At 39.2% G+C, this 22,681-nt stretch overlaps 1 protein-coding gene across 2 annotated transcripts in view; it reads right to left on the reverse strand.

Annotated features, from left to right (window-relative positions):
* Positions 1-22,681, reverse strand: part of JHY (junctional cadherin complex regulator) — a 58,783-nt gene that overhangs the window by 31,334 nt on the left and 4,768 nt on the right. For both annotated transcript variants that reach the window (XM_072729507.1, XM_025999030.2), the window contains exon 3: positions 10,617-11,136. In XM_072729507.1, the coding sequence (XP_072585608.1) occupies positions 10,617-11,136 (520 nt within the window). The remainder of the gene's footprint in view (positions 1-10,616; positions 11,137-22,681) is intronic.

The raw sequence follows: 22,681 nt of genomic DNA on the forward strand, positions 1-22,681 counted from the left end.
GGACTTTTGTCTTTGGTTCAGTGATCTAGCTTGAGTACCTAAGACAATGCCTGACACATAATAAGCTCTTAATAAATATATGCCAATGAATGAAGCAGTTAACTATTTTTAAGAATATGAAAGAGATTTTTAGGAATATCTTGTGTTTGATTAATCAGGTAACCTGAGCTCTATATAACACAACCAAGAATATGTAAGTGTGACCTCTGGATGGCCACAGAATTCAAATTGCTCCATTACTAAAATCCTTCAGTGATAACACATCATGTAGAGGAAAGGCACGACTCTTTAGCACAGCGGTTCTAAAACTTGAGCATGCATTAGAATCACTCAGAGGGCTTATTAAAACAGATTGCTGGGCCTTGCCCCAGAGTTTCTAATTCAAGAGGTCTGGGATGGGGCCCAAGAATTTGCACTTCTAACAATTTCCCAGGTGATGCGGAGGATGCAGGTTCCAGGGACCACATTCTGAGAGCTCCTGGGTTACACTGACGTACAAGAGCCTGCATGGAAGGCACCTGCCAGTTTCTCTGGCCTAAATACCCACGCTCCCATCCTCACAGTCTAGACAGGTACAACATGGAAGTATTCATCTTCTCAACTCACTGGATTAAGTAGCACTTTCCAGTCCTTCTTTAAGATATCCCAACTAATGCCCACACCTGATGCTCACAGCTGGCTAGCTACTCTCTAGGATGCCTTGGTATTTCTGTGTCCACCAGCTGACTGGTATGTTTACCAAGAGGCTTTTGCATTTATTTGCAAACCTGTTTGTTTGTTTATTATTTGTTTTTTAAGGTTGGATCAGAAGGCTTAAAAAATATTTTTTAGATTTTATTTATTTATTCATGAGAGACACACACAGAGAGAGGCAGAGACACAGGCAGAGGGAGAAGCAGGCTCCCTGCAGGGAGCCCGATGCGGGACTCGATCCCAGGACCCCGGGATCATGCCCTGAGCTGAAGGCAGATGCTCAACTGCTGAGCCATGCAGGGGTCCCACAGACTTTTTTGTTTTTTAAAATATAAGTTCAATTTGCCAACATATAGTATTGCAGCCAGTGCTCATCACAACCCGTGCCCTCCTTAGTGCCCGTAACCTGTTAATTTTTATTGTACATGTTGTGGAAATTTTAAGAATGTATTTGAAACTTAGATAATTTGGAGAAATCTGAGTGTGAACAGAGAGTTGTTATTTTCAGGAAATTAAATAAAATAATTTAGAGTGACCCAAAAAAGCAAAAGGCAAGGTGACGGCTAGGGGGGAAAATATATAAGAGATTAGGGGAAATAGTCATTTAAAAAAAAATCAAAGATTCTCAGATCCTCTCTAAAGGCTTCCCAAGTTTCCCCTTTGGCTTTAAGAAATTAAAAGTAAAAATCCTAGGTCTCTCAAACTGATGCAAAAGGACAAGACCGTACTCCAGGATCACACACACTGACAGGAGAGGCCTCGGCCCCTCAGGACAGACTGGTGAGTTCCTGTACGTTTATATTCTTTCTGTGAAAATCAACTATTTAGGGTCATCATTTTTCACATCTGCTTTAACTGCTATATTTGGTTAACTGACTAGTACCCTAGAGGTTCCCACTGTACCAGCAGGCTCCACCTAAACCGAGTCCATTCAACACTTTCTCGCCATCACACTCACTCCCTTTGCCTGCAGTATGTTTGTTGCCCACCACCACCTGCTACCTTCCTTTTGAAGAATTTGTTCAATGGTTGCCTCTTCTGTGAAGCCCCCTCTGGCTTCCCCTGACAGACTCAGGCACTTTTTCTTCTGTGTTCCTTTGGGACCTTACATGTCTCTTCTACAGGTACTGACTATCTTATTTATTTTTTAAAAATTTTGTTTATTATTTATTTGGAGTGTGGGGGGAGGGGCAAAGGGAGAGGGATAGAGAATCTCAAGCAGACTTACTGATACAGGGCTCGATCTCACGACCTTGAGATCACAACCTGAGCTGAAATTAAGAGTTGGACGCTTGATGGACTGAGCCGCCCAGGCACCCTGATGCTGACTCTTCCAATGTCTGCTTCCCATAAGGCCAGAAGCTCCTAAAGAGCAGATACAGTGACAGCAGTAAAAATGACTCAGACTCCTAGCGGACTGGGGCATTTAATAAAGAGTCAGAGCATCCTTCCTCCCATTACCATGGCTCTGGACTTTACCACAGAAGCAGGTGCAATGGCCCGGGGAAGATGGCCAGGCCTGTGGAGCCCTCTGGGCATGTTTGTGAAAGCCATCCTGAGAAATGATTGCTTATGTTAAGGTTCAGGATTCTGAAAGGGCATGCTTTGGTTACGTGGAAAGTTGTCTTATCATGGATTCCCTCAGCAGTAATGCTGAATTAATGGAGTGTCACTCTATAGATCATACAATTGGTAGTTAAACCAACTAAGTGCTGAGTGGTGTGCACAGAAAAATGCCTTAGGAAATGTGTTATACTAGAAAAAAACTCCAAAGTTCAATTTGAATTATGCTGTCATAAGTAAGTGCTCTTGTTGTGGTCATGCAGGGCAAAAGGAAAAAATAACTCAATCAATGAAGATACAGAGTACTTTATAGAAGAATAATTTTTATGCATATAATAGAGGGGAGACGGAAAAATATAACCAAACTGGAAGAATTCTAAGAAAAAAAAGAATTCTGTTTCTAACCAAATAGAAAAGAATGATCATCACTTGAAATAAAGGTATAGCTTAATTTTATAGATAATTATATAAACCTAAAACTATAGAAAAGAAGAGCAATCTGTTACTTAAATATGAGTCTAGGGGCACCTGTGTGGCTTAGTCAGTTAAGCCGCCAACTCTTGGTTTTGGCTCAGGTCTTTGATCTCATAGGTCATGAAATTAATCCCTGCATCAGGCTCTGTGCTCAGTGGGGAGTCTGCTCAAGATTCTCCTTCTCCCTCAGCCCCTCCCACTCATGTTCTCTCTCTCTCAAATCAATCTTTTTAAAAATATTTTAAAAATATTTTAAAATATTTAAAAATAAAAATATTTTAAAAAAATATTTAAAAAAATATTTAAAAAAATATTTTAAAAATATTTAAAAATATTTTAAAAATATTAGTCTTATCCAGTAGGAAACTAAATTAAATCAAATGTTCAATAATAAATATGTAGGGCTACATGTTATATACAAAGCTTTCACATACAGTATCTCATTTGGTCATCCCATAATCCCGGGTCTGAGGTAGAAGGCAGAGGCCTTTGAGCTGCATCTCAAGAGGGAGGGTAAGGTTTTCCTAAGCAAACAAGGCAAGAAAGAGTGGTCCATGACCAGAAACGCAGTGGAGATGCTGGGTTCTGGGAGCTGTGAGTTCCCTGAGGATCCTGAGGATGCAAGGGGCAGGGCTGGGGGTGGGGATGACAAAGGGAAAGGCTGAAGCAGCAGGAAGGGGTTAGGTCACGGAGAGCCTGTGTACCACTCTGAGAGTTTGAATCTGGCATAGACATGGCAAGTGCGAAGTGTGCCTACACGTACCCTTTTGTGGACAGTCTTCTGGGAGTCATACCATATAGATTGGGCTACTAAGGCATTGAAATGCTACTCTTTTAGCTATATTTTCTTATTCTACCTGAAGTCCCATTCCTTTCATCTTGAGGCACTATTGACCTGAAAAAAGAAAAAAAAAATCTGTTTCGAAGGGCCTGTTCCCAGAATGATTCCTTTCCTTTCCTATGGCTTCAGAATGCCCAGTATTGTGACAATAGCTTCCCTTTATTGTCTGCTGCATGTCGGGAGCTTTGTATAATTTTCCCAATAGGCCTCTAAGGCAGAAATTGACCCCATACAATAGATAAAGAATGTAAGACTTAAAGAGTCACTTGCTCAAATATCTAGGAAGTGCTACCACCTAGTATGCTGGAGAGTCAGGATATAATCCCTGATTGTCTAACTTCCAAATTGGTGCTTGTTTTGGTTTTATTTTTTTTCTCCCATAGCATTGTGTTGCCCCTAGCGGTTGCCCCTGTGCTACCAGGGCTGGCACAAACCAAACCTCCTCCCCCAGAGATTCCATAGTTTTCTCTTTCTCATCTGTTCACATCTCAGCTTGAATGACATATCCTCAGAGGGTCCTTCCCAAGTACTCAGACATCCTAGCTACACCCCCTTCATCGTGTTATTAAGTAAAGCTATTCAGTATTCTCTAAGATATGTATTGGCACTTGAAATTATTTTGTTAGATTTCTTGCCTCTGTTACATGACTGGAACAGAAGTTCCTTGAAGCCCAAGCTCCTTTGCCCTGTTTTCTGTTACATCCCTAACACTGAGCACCAAGCATGTAGCTGGTGCTCAATAAAGGTCTGTTGGCTGACGTACCTGCTGTCTCAGCAGGAGCCACAAATGTATGTTGACCTTCAAAATGGGTAGTGGATTCTTTCTAGGGCTTTATATTGTCTTGAAGACTATAGGTGACCGTATAACCTTTCTATATTTGCTTTCACGAAGTATCTGTGATTTTTTTCTCCCCCCCCCCCCCCACCCCCGGGGGCAGGACAAGAGAAGAATAACATGTCTAAAGCACTTACTGCTCTTTTGTGGGCACGCTAGATTTTACCTTCATCAGTCTTCAAAGTCATGCTGGAATCAAGATAGAAAGGTAGCTCCTTTTTCAAGACACAGATTTCTTTTAATGGTAGATCATAAATGGACTCCAATTCTAACTAATGAGTTTCAGACAAACACTGAACAAATCATGAGTAAAAAGTAAGTCCTGAATATTCAACGGCAAAGTTCCTGGCTGACCGTGATACTTAGGTGCCCTCTAGTGTGTGTTGGTTTTTATATCAGTTCCTTGCTTCACAGGTCATGTGATAAAGATCTCCTGAATTCCAAGGTGATTTTTCCAGTGCATTTTAATGTACCATCAACAGATCTATGAAAAATGGCAAAAAAAAAAAAAAAAAAAATTGTGGGGCAGCTTAATTTAAAAACTGATGCTTCTGCTTTGAGCCAATATTTACAAGTACAAGAATGCAACGTGGCTTACCCTGAGCTGTCACGGGTGTGAAATTACAAGGGTTACTACAAAATGTCATGTCTTGTGAATCCACAGGCAGGCTTTAAAAAAGAAGAGCTGTATAATGGTATAAAGTGAAAGACTGTGACCCCAACCTGTTCCCCTCCCAACCTCTACAGTTAACCACCTGGATATCCTCCCAGTTTTTTAATGCATATCAAAGAAAAAATATACATATATCTTTATTCTTCCTCATTTTTTCACACTGTTTGCAGTGTTCTGTATCTTTAGTTTTTCCCTTTTAATAAACCCTGATAAGTTGTCCATAATCATGAGGATGGAGAACATCCTCATTTTTTTTCATCCTCACTTTTTTTTTAACAGCTACAAAATGTACTTTATTCTATGGATGTACTATAATTTCAGTATTACCCACATGATAGACATCTGGGTGGTTTCCAATCCTTTGCTGAAAAAAAAGGCTGTAATGAATAATGTTGTACAGGAGTTATTTTAAAACTGCACATATATAACCAGGAAAAATTCCTAGGAGTGGAATATGTGGGGTCAAATAAAAATAATCATTGCTAATACTTATACAGTGTTTGCTATAAAGCAGGGATTGATCTAACTGCACACATATATTTATTCATTTATTTAATCTTCATAATCCTGTGAGGAAGTGCTATTATCTTTTTTTAAGGATGAGGAAACTGAGGCATATAGGGGTTAAGCTACCTGCCCAAGGTCAGACAGCAAGTGGTGGTGCCAGCCACCTTGGCTCTGAAGTCTATTCTTTTAGCCATTATGTTTTACTTTTCCAAGGAGCATATGTATTTATATTTTAAATGGATATTAACAAATTGTCCTCCATACCCATTATACCAATTTATTATCTCACAAATTTGACTGTATTTTTTGCCTAAAGGTTCAGCAAATGTTTGGAATTTTGTTGGTTTAATTATAGGTAAAAAAATAGGGCGGCCTGGGTGGCTCGGGTGGTTTGGAGCCATCTTCAGCCCAGGGCGTGATCCTGGAGACCTGGGATCAAGTCCCGTGTCAGGCTCCCTGCATGGAGCCTGCTTTTCCCTCTGTCTGTGTCTCTGCTTCTCTCTCTCTCTCTCTCTCTCTCTGTCTCTCATGAATAGATAAATAAAATCTTTAAAAAAAATAGAATCCTAATGTAGTATTGATTTGTATTTCTCTGACTGAGGTTGGGCATCTTTTCATATGTATCATAGAAATAATGTATAAACTTTTCTCTTGATGGCCTTTATGTATTTTTATATTGGAATTTTTGGTCTTGATTTTAAGGAGCTCTTTATATATTAGGGATATTGTGTTTTACCTGTGATATAAATTAGAAATATTTTTCTTCCTTATATTTTGCTTTTTTTTTTTTTTTGCTACAGAAATTTTTGGTATTTAGTCAAATTTATCAATCTTTTGGAGATTTTGGATTTTGAACCATCTTGAGGTTATGGGAGAAATTGCTTATTTTTTTCCCTAGTATTTTTATAGTTTAATTTTTAAAAATTAAATATTTGATCCAACTGGAACTTGTATGATATGAGGTATGGATCTGACTTCATTTTATTCCAGATGGCTACCCAGTTTTATTGAACAACCCTTTTAATCATTTCCTCAGTGATTTGAGATACTGCTTTATCAAATCATTGTATCATATTCTATATTCCCATATGTAATTTGACTCTATTTCTAGACTTTCTACCCTGTTGTTCCATTTTTCTGTCTATATGTGCATTAAATATTATCTTAATATTTACTTATTGAGGCTTTATAATACACTACATAGTAGTGCCAGATTCTCTCATGATTCTTAGTGTCCAGAGCTTGCTTTATTATTCCTGCTCTTATTTTTTATCTGAATTTATTCAGCTTTTTGAGTTTTATTTTTTTAAAAAGTTGACATTTTCTTGGAATGTTGTAAACTTCTTAGATATACTTCCCAAATATTCCCAAAGACAATAATTAAGACCCTGGGCCTAAATACTTGTGTTAAAATGATATATTAAAAAGCTGATTTTCTTGGCTGTGTAATGGTAATTGACATTGAGTCATTCATTTGGCAATAGATGTCATTTATCGTTTCAAAATTTCAGTTACAAAACATTGGTCATCTCTTTCAATGAAATTAAGAGGAGAAAATAGACTTTTAACCATGAAAACCTTCCAGATAGATGCTGCTTAATGTTAAACAATACCTTCGAAAGCTGCCACCCTCAATTCTTAGCTCCTGCTCCCAAACCAGCAGAATAATCCATCAGCCATTGAAGACATCAATACTCTATGGATACTGACTTACACAACTGTGACTTGGGTTTCTGAAAAACCCTGTATGTGCTTTATGTGTGGTCCATGAACCAGCAGCCTTGACATCACCTGGGAGCTTATCAGAAATGCACAGCTTAGGGCACCTGGGTGGCTCAGTCAGTTAAGTGTCTGTGCTTTCAGCTCAGGTCATGATCCCAGGGTCCTGGGATCGAGCCCCATGTTGGGGTCCCTGCTCAGTGGGGAGTCTTCTTCTCCCTCTCCCCCTGCTCGGGCTCTCTCTCACTATCTAAAATAAATATTTAAAACATGTTTAAAAAAGAAATGCACACTCTTGAGTCTTACCTGAGACCTACTGGATCAAAATTTGTATTTTAATGAGATTCTGGGGTGGTTCATAAGTGTCATAAAGTTTGAGGGGAAAAAAATCAGTGGTTATCAGTGGGCCCAACAGCAGAAGTGGCACCAGCCAGAACCATATAGAAAGTTCAGATTTTTGGGTCCCACCTTATGCCTACTGAATCAGAAACCATTAGGTTTGGTCCAGCAATCTGTTTTTAACAAGCCCTCCAGTTGATTCTGATGCACACCAATGTTTGAGAATCCCTGATATAAAGTAGTGGTTCTCATTCTTGGCTGAGCATTTGAATAACTTGGAGAGCTTTGAAAAATCCCCATGCTGACATGTATCCCAGATGAGTTAAATCAGAAATTCAGGGTTTCAGGCCAAGGAATCAGTATTCTTTTAATTTTCCAGATGATTCCATTGTGAAGCTAAGGATGAGAATAGAATCACTGCTCTGGTCTGGAACACTGCTTCTTAAACCTGGCTTCACATTAGAATCAGTTGAAAATCTTTAAAAGAAAAATACTGGCACTCAGGGTCTTACCCAGAAATGCCCATTGGTCTAGGTGATGCCAAGAATCACTTTTCAAAATTAGTTTCTCAGGTGAATCTAATATAGTTTCTCAGGATTTCAAACCATTGCTTTAGAAAGACCATTTCCCCCTCATATAAAATTTATAGTAAAGAGAATAAGTTTGGAGTTGATGGAAGAGGTCTATTTTTCATTCCTCATATATTTCTTGAGACTTTACAGTATATGTTAGGATAGTTACTATGAAAATTAAAAATAGGTACAAAGCATAGTTCTTGCCCGTAAGGAAACCTCTAATCTGTACTGACAGAAAGACTTGCACATACTTCATATATAAATAATGACTTGAACACATTGCTCTAGGCTATTGATTATAATTCAATGAAACAGTTACACATATCCTATCACTAACTTTTATCTTTAAAAGAATAGGAATAAGATAAAGGAAATGTATGTTGGGCAATGGTGAAGAAACAATTTTGAATGTAATTAGCAATCAGCTCTTAGACGTTTGAACCTGGAGAGAGTGGTAGACAAGGTCAATGGCCACTTCAAAGACTAATTTATGAGCTTACAGATTGAGCAAGCCAAAAATGCTTTAAAGTTTTCTCGCTGGCATAACCAAAAATTATGCTGTGGAGTCACTGACAGTCCACTTACACCAATATTGTTTGCAAATGAAGTTATAACTACTAAGAAAAATTAGTAATTAAGAAATCAGCAATTAAAGAGTTTAGAATAAAGCTATTTTCACTTTTATTAGAAATTAAAATTTCCTTTGGCTTCGCTATTTGCCTCTCCTTCTAGACTGGCTTTTTGGGGGAACAAATTTGCAAATAAATGAAAAATATTGTTCTAGTCTAGGAGAAATTACTGGCTATAAACATTTTTCACAGATATTGGACTGTGCTGAATTTATATCTTTAAAGGGGCAACCAAGCAAAATTCAAAATTTCAAATATTTTATGAAAAGTGTGTTAACATCTAAAATTGGGCCCCAAATGTTGAAAATTTTGTTTGCATTCAGCTAAGTGTTTTGATAATTTAGCTGAATATACTACATCCATTCCTCTGTTTTATTATTAGTTACAAAAGCAAGGGTGTGACCATAATCCTTTATAAAGGGAGTTTCTGAATTTAGAGAAAATCACAAATGTTCATCTACTTCCTCTTTCCTGTTTTATCAAAAAATACTTACAGGGTAGGACAGGTGAGGGCATTTTAAATAATACCAATTTGAATTTGGAATAGGTCAAAGGGCATCCCCGTTTAATGTAATAACCTTTCCTTCATATTAAAAAATGACCTCATATTAGTAAATAATGAATTTCAAGCTGTTTCTCTAAGAAGGATGGTGGATATACTGATCTAGCATTCTTTTTTTATGCCCATGGACATGTCCACTAGGAGGTGTGCTGATAAAAGCTTTATGAGTGCCCATGAAATAGAACTAAGGTTACTGGCTCCAGTGGATTTTGAATCCATCACCAGGGATAGACTTTACTCTTGAAATGATGAGATAAAAAAAAGAGGGCATTTATTGTTCTCATTCCATAGATGGAGTGACTAAAGTTTAATGATATCATTTGCTCAAAATAAAGGGTGGTGTAGTGATTATCAATTGTGGTTGGAAAGGTAATAGAATCACCTGGATAATTAACAAAACAAAACAACTACATGTTGTAGCCTGCCACCCTCCTGCTACCACCCCAAATGTTTATAATATTTAAGTTGAGAATCACTTGTGTGTGTTGCTGTTACTGACATGAGTGTGTCATGTCCCCTCCAATGTATTGGGACTTTTAATAGAGTTGAAAGCCAGTGCTGTACTGGAAACAAAGCAATTCTTAACACAGAATCAAACCTTCAGTCCTATATTTTATTTAGTGGAGTATAAATTTTTTAAAAATTCTATGGTTCCTTGAATTTTTTTAATTTTAAAAAATATTTAAATTCAATATAAATATAATATAAATTCATATAGTATAACACCCTGTGCTCATTCCCATATCATGTGCCATCCTTAGTGCCCGTCACCCATTTACCCCATGAATGAAAATATATTGGATATAATAATTGAATTATAGCATTGCAAGACATTGTTGGCTTTGATTTTGCTCTTAAGAATTAGTTGATAGGGACATCTGGGTGGTTCAGTGGTTGAGCATCTGCCTTCAGCGCAGGGCATGATCCCAGGGTCCTGGGATCGAGTCCCATATCACTTCTCCCTCTGCCTATGTCTCTGCCTCTCCCTCTGTGTGTGTCTCTCATGAATAAATAAATAAAATCTTTTAAAAAATGGAATAATTCCTCTGATTCTTCAAAGAGGAGTGAGATATAGGACATTTGTTTTACTCAGCCACATGGTTACAATGACATCACCATCTCAACGGAAGTGATCTCCAGCCATTTCAAATAAAGGCAAATTCCAGTCTAGTGCATGGAAGAGATTATTAAGTAGCGCTTACATACCTGTTCTGGGAGAATTTCCCCCCTTCTTCTATTGTGAAGTTGAAGATAAGAGTTGGTTTTAGGAGTAGGTAATCCCAAAGTCAGCTTGTTTTTTTCCACGAAATATTGTTTGGACTTCCTTCGCCGAGGGCCACGTGATCCTGGCAGGAAAACCTCATTGTGGGAACTTGAACTCTTCAGGTACCGAGAGAGGTTGCTTGACTTCTCCCCCAGATCACTGTCGCTCAGCTCCGAAAATGGCTGGCTGTGATGGGCACCACGCTCATAGTTTGGGCTTAAAAATTCACTGCCAAGTAAGGAGGCAGCACTCTGTGGGCTACTCTTGGGTTCCCCTTTTTCCTCTGAGAGTTCCATTGACGTTTCCTTGGAAGGGTACAATGGATCCAAAGTCAGATTTTCGGGAGAGCTGTTTACAGACTCTGGCAATGCATCCATAGTCAGCAACTTCCCCTCTTCTTTCTTACTCTTCCAGTTTGGGTCATATCGGAGGTCTGAATATTTGTCTTCTAGTGGTCGTTGGCTGCCCAAAGCAGAAAGGAAATGTCAGGTCCTTAATCAAAATGAATTTACTTGTTATATTTAGTTGATTATCTTACTTGAATCTCTCTCTACAATGTTCCTTCTACTACCTAGGTGTTGAAGGTATATCTGAGGCTCAAATTAGGCTTACGCAGTATACATAAGGGCATAAGTTCTTAACTCTCTGAGTTTGTTAAATTAGGAAGTAAAAATGGGGAATAATTTATAAATGCCAGAAAACAGCTGAAAAACACAAACTGTGAATCACTGTGGTTCAAGGGATGCTATTACTTATGCACACCTTAGGGACTTCAGCTAGTGAAAAAACTGCATGTTTTGGTTGGTGACATACACATCTGGCTGCTTATCTAGGAAGAAAATGCCATTATTGCCTGGGTAATATGTTCCTTGGTCTGCTCCTCCTGTGAGGGAAAGCAAGATTTATCCCAGTGGAATGCCTACCTAGATTCATCCTCCTTCTAAGTGATTTTGCTTTGCATTGTGTCTTTGTAGATTTTATCATGTGTGCTGTAGAAAGATCCCCAATCTTTAGAATCAGATGATTTCTCACTTGGAAAGCTCTTAGTTCATATTCGTTTGTTTTGTTGGATCGAGGCACATAAGACAGTACACAGGTCAGCGTGTGCTCTAAGCTGTAGGACAGCCCTATTTCAGCAAAAGGTTAAACATATGGTCCTACCATAGGGACACGGGCTAGTCCACAATCAGTGCCTATGACCCCAAATAAAGTCTTCCCTTTTCCTCATGACAATCTCAATCTGTAAAGCACCTCTTGGTCTTAACCAAAAAAAAAAAAAGGAAAAAAAATGCTGGTAATATGGCATATTTAATGGCCCCTTTGATCTTCAAAAGCTAAATGGGAGAGATTTTCCTTCCTTGAGTATAGTAGATGCAATCCTCTAATCAAAAAGAAAATGTAAATCGCCTAGGCTTTTTATGCTACTTGATATTCCCGTTTACAGAGGACATAATTTTATGCTGGGTAAACAAACTAATGGTGCCCCTACTGCTAATTTACTTCCCTTAATGTGGACCAAGATTTCTTTTGATTTGATGTAAGGCAAAAAAGAGTGGAAAGACAAAACTCCCATGCCTTGCTAAACTGTCATTTTGAATTTTTAGTTCACGTATTAAGATGGAGAGCTTCCTGGAGTAGGCTGTGCTTCTTTCTCCACTGAGGGAAGAAAAATGATAATTCTCTTCCAGCAAAATGCCGGAATGGAGATTGTGCACATTCGTTGGGAAGTCAGACATCAAACTATACCACTCGCCCCACTCCCTAAGCACCACAGGGTTATTGGTCTCTGGGGCTTTGAGGAGCAGGAGGTTTCTCCCTATGTGATGTCTTGGCTCATGAACTCACACTATGTTTGGTCTTGCCTTTCACTTGACTCTATGGGTCTCACTGGGCGTGTTATGGGGACATGGAGTGGTCCAATAGGGCACAATCTGGACTTGGGACTGGACAGATCTGGGCTCAGTTTCTGGGTTTGTCCTTTCCTAATTGGTACATGAAATCATGCCTTCTGTGAGCCAGTTTCTGTTGTCTGTAAGGAGGGATAAGTAAGATTCTGTTTACTTCTCAGGATTGCATAAACATTGAAATGAAACAGTGTGTCTTAATTAATATTCTGTATTTGTGCTTATTTCATCTTTCACCATGGTAACTTTGCCTCTGGGTGGCAGGCACTGACACTTCCTAACCTACACACTTCCCTAACCTCTGCCCTAGTGCTCTACCCTGTGCTACAGACAGAGGAGTTAATGAGCATTTCTTAAGTAAGTGAGCCTCTAAAATCACTCAGGTCAACACAAATGTAGCATCAGATATTGATTTTTGAAAACCCAATAGTAGCAAATTAGAATCTAAACATGCAGAAAAGCTTCTTTCATTGGACCAAATTAGCAAATGACTTCAGGGTTCATCTTATAATGAGTCAAATATAAAGATCAACTGTGATTTTGGCGGGGGGGAGAACAGATTAAGGGGTACCTTATTAGATCTTCAAGCAAATAAAAGCATGAGATGTTCTTTAAATAAAGATGCTGTTTCCCCATATCCAATACACATTGAAAGGAAAAAAGTAAATTCAACAGTCCTGTCCTTCATTTGCTCTGTTTCACAGAATGTAGCTTCTCTCATTCACTAGCTCACTCAGTGATTCTGCTGAGTGTGTACTGAGCCGGTACTGAGCCAGGGGAAACAGTGATGGGTTCATGGCCTGGTGGGGAATACAGACAAGAAAACAAGCAATTTCCTATGGGAGTGATGAGTGTCCTGATGAGGAGCATGGGTGACCGAGACTCACAAGGGACCTCCAATCCCATCTCTGGAGGTTAGAGGGTAGCATTCTGAAGGAAGTGATGGTTTAGCTGAGACCTACGGCTACAGAGGACAGGGAGTGTATGCCAGGCTGAGGGAAGAGCTTGTAAAACAGAACGTGGTGCTTTCAAAGAACAGATTCTGTACAGATGGAAGGAAGATTGAGGAGAGCTCAGGGTGAAACAGGTGTGAGATCTTGAAAGGCTTTGTAAACTCTCTGAAGGAACTTGGCTTATCTAAGTTCACTTGAGAGTCTGGCTTTGAGCAAAAATAATTTAATTAGACAGCAGAGATATTAGTGAGACATAAATCATAAATACTTCTGGAGAGCCCAAGTGATGAATCTGGGGAGGGGATTATCTATGGAGGTGTTTTTGTTTGCTTGGTTTTTTTGGTAAAGTTTTAGAATAACGAGCCTTCTTTGTATGCCTTAAAGCAGAGGTTGGCAGCCTTTGAAAGTGAGCATCCCACTGGGGATCACTGCTCTGCTACTTGGGGGGGTGGCTGGGATGTGGAGCGCCGACTGGGGAGACAGCACGTATTCTGCATGCCAATTAGGCAATGCTGACAGTGAATCTCCAGTGTTTTCCTTAGAAGAGCCCTAAGAAGGAATTATTATCCCTATTTAATAGATGAGGAAACTGGAGCTTAGAGAGCTTATGCAACTTTCCCAAGGTCACCGAGCTAACAAGTGGTGGAGTCAGGACATAAACCCTGGCAGTCAGCCCTGACTCCCGTCCGCTGAGCTGGCCTGTTTTGTGCAGCTACTCCCATAGGTGGTCGTGGAGCAAGGCCTGTCTGTGAGTCAGTGAATTAGTCGGCCAGTCAACAAATATGTGCTGAGCAGCTCCCCGGGTCCTGGGCATTGAAGCATAGCGAGCGAAACAGAGCAGGCTAGTGGACCTTACCTGCTAGAAAGGAAATAGGCTTTATGCACCAACTCTCATAATCAAGTAATAAATGAGATGTATAAAGAAATGCAGCACTAGGGTTTTTAAAACAGGGGGCATAAGCTTGCTTATCGCTGAAACTATGTTAACCTCTTATTTCTAGATTCAATTGCTAGTTGATATTTCATAGTCCATTTTAGTTCTATTCTATGATCCTATGATAAACCCACAAAAGAATCAATAGGCTGAAGAATGCTTATTATTTTAAAAAACAGGTAGTCTTCAGCGTTGCCTGGCTGGCACAGTCAGTTGAACGTCTGATTCTTGGTATCAGCTCAGGTCATGATCTCAGGGTCGTGAGATCAAGTCCTGTGTTGGGCTCTACGCTCAGCACAGAGTCTGCTTGAGTTTCCCTCTCCCTCTTCCTCTGCTCTCCCCTTCCCTTCTCAAATAAATATATAAATCTTATTTTTAAAAAAGGGAGTCTTCAAGGATTGAAGGAGATGGTTTCCCTGATTCTGTGTCTTCAGTTACACTGCAGAAAACTGGCACTCACAGTGGTCATCACATTTAACCAGCACCTGCTGAAAATGGCATAATGTCTAATCATGACTGCAGACCTCCCTCAGTTATACGGAATCTCGGGGGGGCTCTCCTTCCTGAATAACGATATGGTGTCTTTTGGTTCTGAGAAATGGTATAGCAGAGTGTCTCGGGACAAGGAATCAGACTGTCTGAACTCAACCCCTGGTGCCACCAGTTCCTGTGTGAGCATGTGCAAGTCATTTAACTTCTCTGTGCCCTCATCAATAAAATGAGGATCACAGTGCTATCTCACAGTGCTCTTGAGAGGATTAAGTGACCTAATACATATGAATGCTTACAATGAATTGTGTCCTTGACACAGAGTATGGATCCAGTGAAGGCTGGCTATGAAAGCCTCTGTCACCGTTCTTTGCTTGCCATGTGTTACGTTCGGTCACCATGACATAACGTTGTCATGTATTGTGCTTCCTGACGATGGATCTCAAGGGATTCTTTTCTCCCTATGGCTTAAGTTATTTCTAGGGCACAAAGTTGTCTTGTGACGTGCTAAGTGGCATCTTAGTGGCCTGAAAGAAGTAACACTGATCTTCAAAACTCCCGTTTTTGTTACCATGACTTAGGCACCTGTGGACAATCTGTTTGAACTGTGGTTTCAGAAATGGGACTAAGAAATTTCAGCCACGTGATGAAATATTTTAAGAACCTGGTGAAAGGATGAGGAGGAAGATAAAACGGGGAGAATTAAATTACTTTAGATCTTCAGAAAGAGCTGTAATTTCTGGCCTCAACAAATTACTGTTCTTAAATGCCTGTAGAAGTATATCACACATGGCAGAAAGACTGGTGTTTTAAGTGCAACCTAGAAAATACAAAGGGTGTTGGAACAGATTGGAAAAAATGAATTGCTTTGGCTGAGAAAAATGTTTTTGAACCAATCATGTGAAGAGAAACTCTAATAATGTATACAGAGGAGATCTGAATCTGAAAATGGGGCTCTTCTAAGAGTTTTAATTACACTGCACTATTTACACCTGCAATGACCATCTCAGAGTATCCCCTCCATCCCCTTTCTAGATGGAAACTCTGTATTGAAACAAATGTGAGGTTATGTTTTGCAAAATCACGGGCATGGGATGCTGTAATACTTCACAGAAACGAATCTAATGGTTGAAATAGAACATGATACTGAAGGACCCCATTGTACTGAGCTTGTGTGCTAAGAAGCTCAATTAGGTTTTGTGGTCCAGGTCAACACACTGGAACAAAATGAGTGTGAAGTGCTCCTTCATCAGTAATCATCTGCACACAAAACATGCACTTCTTTCCCTCCCCATGTGATAGAAAGGTTACACAGACAATGCATACACAACTCTTTTGTTACTGTTCAGACAACAGATGCCAGGTCTCCTCTTCAGATGCCTCGATAAGACATGGATGCAGAGAGAAAGGGGAGGGTGGTCTCATATGCATACGCCATGATATTTGCGGGCTTTAATGGACCATATTTGAGTACTTACTGTACTCAACTTCAAACAAAATAAAATCTCCATTTAATGAAGAGCCTCATATTTAGTATAGCATTCAATCAAAAAATTACTAAAATTAGAGCATGTTTCTAGTACAATTAACATCCTTTGCACTCATAATAAAATATTCAATAACTGGCCATTTTGTCTGTTGAGGAGGTGAATAAAAGCACTGCTATTAATCATTTAGCAGTTATTTATTTGCCACTTTATTTTAAGTAGGCAGTTAAATTGAAACTGCACATGTTATTATTGATTTAGGTTTAATTTAATCCTTTTAAACAGAACAATTATTCCCAATTTATATGCCATTAAACCTTTTATGCATATGAACAGCAAATTCAATTTTTGTTTAAGTGTAAAGTTTTTAATGCTTCTTTAAGGAACTATAAAATTGACAATTACTTCCAAGGATTTCTGAATTCTAGGCTCATCTTAATCTTTTTATCAATGGCTTTTAAGTAAATCAAATGAAATAAATCCAAAGGATTAAAAAAATCGCTTTTGCAAGTGTGAAATAAAATGGTCCCATAAATACACTGATGCACTTTAAGGAGGTTGTTTATGATGCAGGAAATTTCATTTAACGTAGGCATCCAGCTAAAAAATTAAACATTTTAATAGGAAAAAAGTTGCTTTAATGAACTGAACGTCAAAGACTGTCTACAGAAACCCACTCAAGAGAAGGGACTGGATTGTTACCTCATGAATTTTATTTATAGCAATTATATAATTTGGGTAATTCCAACCCAGAGTCCCTTCTTTGTCTTTGACAACAGATCTATGGCTGCAAAATAACCAGATATTTGCCCCATGTTCCTATAAGTACAGCCTTGATTCAAGAACAGTCTGTGAGTTGAATGGAAATGAATGATCCAAAGAACATATGTTTATAATTGTAACATTCTAGTTACCTCACTTATGTGCAACAAAGCCTACATCTTCATAAGGGAAATGATGTTTGACCCAGTATTTAGAAACACAATTCCTCATATTCAGTGAGAGTCTACGACACTTACACCAGGAATTTTCCATGGAGATCTTGGATGTTTTTTTTTCACTCTCCAGAAATGGTGGCTAAGGAGACTTGGATTTATAAAATTTCTAGTGTTTATACTTTCTTTAGAATTTCCTGTCATTTATTTATTTGTTTGTTTATTTTTAGAGAGAGCACATGCACAAGTGAAGGTGGATGAGTGGGTGGAGGAGAATCTCAAGCAAATTCCATACTGAGTGCAGAATCCATGTGGGTCTCAATCTCAGGACCCTGAGACCATGACCTGAGCTGCAATCAAGAGTTGGATGCTTAACTGACTGAGCCACCTAGGTGCCCCATAGAATTTCCTGTCTTTTAAATGCCAGATATTGGTCACTTAGGTGGCTCAGGCAGTTAAGTGTCTGTCTTCAGCTCAGGTCATGATCCTGGAGTTCTGGGATCAAGGCCAGGAACGGGTTTCCTGCTCAGCGGGGAGCTTGCTTCTCCCTCTGCCTTGCTCCTCTCCCTTGCTTATGCTTGCGCGTGCTCTCTCTCTCTCTCTCAAATAAATAAATAAAATCTTAAAAAGTCAGATATTGACAGCATTGTAATTGCAAGGTAGCTGTGATGTTATGAGAAAAGCAGTAGAAGGACAGGTCTTGAAATGTGGGTCCCATCCAGATTTTGCCAAGCTGTGTATGCTTCGGTGAATCTCTTTACCACTCTAGGCCTTGGGTTCCTCCTTTGGACAATAAAGGGGAATAGGCTGTGCTTTAGGAGCCCTGCAGCTCTAAGAATTCATAATCTTATTAATCGGATTGCATCTGTCATGCAAAACTCAGCAATGGCATATAAGAATTGGAAAAAGAATTCATTTTAAATTCAGTATATGAAAAAATGTATAATATTTAAAGCTTTCTACATTTTCACACTTGCCAGGGAGTAGAAATAAATGAATACAGTTAAGGTCTTGAATTAAACTAGTCTTTTAATAATTTAGTTACAATCCTCTTAATCGTCTTGATAAACTCACAGGATTGTAGGAGATGTAAGTTTAATTGTACTTTGTGAGGTTTTTGAACTCACTCTTTATTTACTAATTTAACACAGTAAGCATCCCAATTTTGAAATAAGCTAGAAAGGAACTAGTGGTTGTCTCTGAGGGCATTAAACCCCAGGGCACCATGGCTTTAGCATTTCTGGCGGGGGACTCTGCCTTTAATAGACACAATCTATGCCCACGCACACACTTGACTTCCGTCTCTGACTGCTCATCTGTTGTGATGGCACCATGCCTGCCCTGAGGAGTGCACCAGGGTTTAACTACAGCAGAGTTTGTGAGCAAATGGATGAACATAAAAATAGAAATGACTAATGCCTCCGACAAAAAGTCACCTCTCTGATAACATCCATTCCCATAGGATCAAAAATGAATAACTAAAATGCTAGCAGCTACCCCCAAAATACTATGTGAAAGCCTGACAATCAGGGTATAACATAAATGAAGTTGTTGGTTGACCAATGGCCCTAAACTGAATATTTAATAGAGTCCATAAAGATCAAAATGGATGAATGTTTCTAGATACCAACAGGGATGAATGGGGGCTCCTGGAAGCTCTCACAGTGTTCTTACTAATACTTAGAATGTTCAACATGCCCTCAGGTGTCATCTTTACTCTTCTAACCAGTGCAAAAAAAAAAAAAAATCCAACACCTGTAACAGAAAATCTGCCCTCAGCTTCCTATTTCCAATGTGTTCTACAAAACAATGTGAAATTTGAAGGGAAATGAAAATGTCGAGTTTTGAAGGCTGTCTTTATCCCTTAGCTATTTTGGTTTTTCAGTGCTGCTATTTGAGCCCTTCACCTGATTCTTGTATTATTCATCAGAACTAATATATGCAGAAGCATTTGGGAGAAAAATCCTGTACTACAACACAATAAAAATGCCGATTATTATTATTGAGTCCCCTTCTTTTAGATCGTTCTGAGCATTACCATTGAAGAATTCCTCATTGTATCTGTTTCCTGCCCCATAATTTCTGGCACAAGGTGGTTTATTAGAATTGGAATCTTTGGTGAAGGCTATCATTCCCAGATGATACAAAAGCCATCTACAGACCTTAATGAATGAAAACCTCTCTCTTTCCCAGGAGAGGTACTGGGGAATATAGGCTACCATGACACTGCTTCCCAAAGCAAGATAAGATTGACGTTGGTTTATTCCGAAGGCACAGTATCCTTTAAAAATGTTTATTACTTTACTAAAAAGTCATAATTTTCCATGAATATTTACTTTGGCCTCAGTTTAGTCCATATCAAAATTTTTAGCCTTAATTTTTGCTAGATGATAAACTGGAATCCTTTATTAGATCAACCCTGATCATCCTAGCTAGATGACTTATAATTAGAGGCTCAGGCTTTAGTTAGGGGAGCATTCATTCAGTTCAGTATCTGGCTCTGCCACTTAGTAACTACATACACCTACACAAATGTCAGAGCCTTGGTTCCTTATCTGCAAAAAATAGGGATAATAATGCATAAGAGGCTCTTGTAAGGATAAATAAGATAGTACATATAAAGCAAATAGTTCTACAAATGGTAGCTAATTACATTTAAGTATTCTTATTAAACACATATCCTAGGTACTGTACCGCTGCCCTCTGATTTTTTTTTTAGACATATAAGGTTTCAGAGGCCTAGGACTGAAGAGGTTATTTCTAATGCTTGAGGAATTACATTGATCTCTTTCTTTGCCAGCGCCGAGTGTCCTAAGGCTAGTTGTGGAGTGGGGTTTAAGGATTATCACGTGGAGATCCTCTCTCCACTCTCTCCACTCTTGATTCATTCACTGTAGTCAATGCTGCTCCAATTTCCATTAAGTAAAAGGTTTTCTCTAATCTATATACATTGAACTATGGCTTGACTTTGGTGAGCTACAAGAGAGTAATTGCTTTGAGGAGGTTCTAGTAACATCAAAACAGAAGAGTAAGGCTCAAGTGATTTGTCAGGCAGCTTTTAAAATCGTTGCTTACAACAGCAAGAAGAAAGAGATTTTTCATGGTTTTAAGGCAAGGCTTTGACTAATTTTTTTGAACTACAATTCCCAGAATGCCGTCTACCTTACAAAAATGAAAGCCTACTTGAATTTCATTTTGAGAGTCTGAGATCGATTTGTCTGTTTCATGGCTAATAAACTACTCAGAGCCAGCAACAATGCACGTAGGAAAGGTTGCCAAGACGTAGGTGAAAGAGGCCAATAACCTGAATAATATTTTTGAGGCATTATTTGGCTAAATGCTTTGGTTCTGTTTTCCTTTGTAGTGGAGAATTGGTCATCTTCATGTTCGATGTCTCAAGCACTACACTGCCAAATAATTACTAGAGCTAAAAGCCATTCTAACCCTGAGGATGATAGTCTGTCATTAATGATTTCTAAGGCAAATAAGTCTAAGGAAAACAGCAAGGTTTATGGATCTCTGAATCAGAAGATGAAGGCCCTAACCATAGTTTTGGTTTCTATAAGTATTTTTCTTTATTTTGAAATACATTGGGTGGCATTTACATTGTCCTTGGGTAAAGTGCCAGGGATAGTCTGCTCCCTGAGCCCTGGACTCAAAGAGTGAAAACTCAACTTTGGGGAAATGAGGCGCCTTAATGGACTCTTGCTTTGGTTTCTCCACTGTGAAACTACAGACAAAAATGCCTATCTACTGCAAAACATTTTTCCTATGCCTTTGTTTCGGGGGGTGAGGGGGGAGGTGGAAAGCAATAAAACTACTACCATTTATTACCTAGGAGACTGTGACTCTCTTATATCAGAGTTATGATAAAAACATGGCTTAAAGCATAGAGTCCGACTGCCTGAGTTTTCTGCTCCACCACTCACCTGGCTTAATAAATGGGTGTACATATAACTCCTCTAAGCCTCATGTTTAGCCTTTAAAATAGGGACCATTATAGTGTCTCCTCACAGGGCTGCCATACAGATTAAATGAGATAATGCACATAAAGTATTTAGTGCAGAGACGGGTTCATGATAAACACTCTGTAAATGCTAGCTGGAGTTATGAGAACTTTAAAATAACGTTTGGCCTCTCTTCTTCCTTTAGCCACTATATCCAATCTGTCAACAAGCCCTATCAATTCGTATTCTCATTTTCTCTCTCCCTTCCCTGCCCCATTAACAATAAATTACTGATGCAGCGAATTAATAAAAGATTCCTAAGAAGGATATACACCCACATAAGTGTACAAACTGGTTATCTCTGAGGAGGCAGATGAAGGGGAATGGGTTTGAGAAGAGGAACATGGAAATTTTATCTGTAATGTTTTATGTCTTTAAAAAATATATATCTGAGGGGCGCCTGGATGGTATAGTTGGTTGAGCATCCAACTCTTGGTTTTGGCTCAGGTCATGATCTCAGGGTCGTGGGATCAAGCTCCACTTCAGGCTCTGCACTCAGCATAGAGTCTGCTTGAGATTCTCTCTCTCTCTCTCTCTCTCTCTCTCTCTCTCTCTCTCTCTCCCGCCCCCCGCTCCTCACACTCATGTGCACTCTCTCTAAAATAAATAAATGAAAAATATATATCTGAAACAAATATGGCAATAAGGGTTATATGGTATTTTTCTCTGTACTTTTTAAGATTTTATTTATTTGAGAGAGAGAGAGCAAGCATGAACAGGGGGATGGGGCAGAGGTAGAAGCAGACTCCCCGCTGAGCAAGGAACCCCACTCTGGGCTCAATCCCAGGATCCTGAGATCATGACCTGAGCTGAAGGCAGACCTTTAACTGGGTGAGCCACTCAGGTGCCCCTCTGTATTTTTCTTTAGGTTAGAATTTGGTTGTAATTTAAACCAACATCAACAACAAAACCACAGATATCCTCCACCAGCACTATGCCGTTCAACAGGTTGCTTGATCTCTGTTCCCCTCATTTCTCATATCTGTAAAATGAGAATAGCATTTTTCTGGCAGGGATGACAATGAAGAATTAAATGAAATTATAGATGGGCCTTTAAAGAGAGACATTATTGTCATTGTTGTAATTATGACTACCATCTGGTAGTTTCTTTGTCCATTGTGAGTTTACCTTCTAATTCAGAATGCACTGGTTTGCAGGATAATCTTCCCTAAACTCGGCTGCCTCTCGCAGGACCCCCCAAGAATCTGTATTCTCTCCCCCTGCTGCACCCAGCCCAGGCCCTGCAGGGGTGGCTGTCTGGCTGATGCTTCCCTGAGCCTCTCTTCCTCCCCCAGTAC

Source organism: Vulpes vulpes, chromosome 12 (genome assembly GCF_048418805.1).
Source record: "Vulpes vulpes isolate BD-2025 chromosome 12, VulVul3, whole genome shotgun sequence".
In the NCBI taxonomy this organism is placed as follows: domain Eukaryota; kingdom Metazoa; phylum Chordata; class Mammalia; order Carnivora; family Canidae; genus Vulpes; species Vulpes vulpes.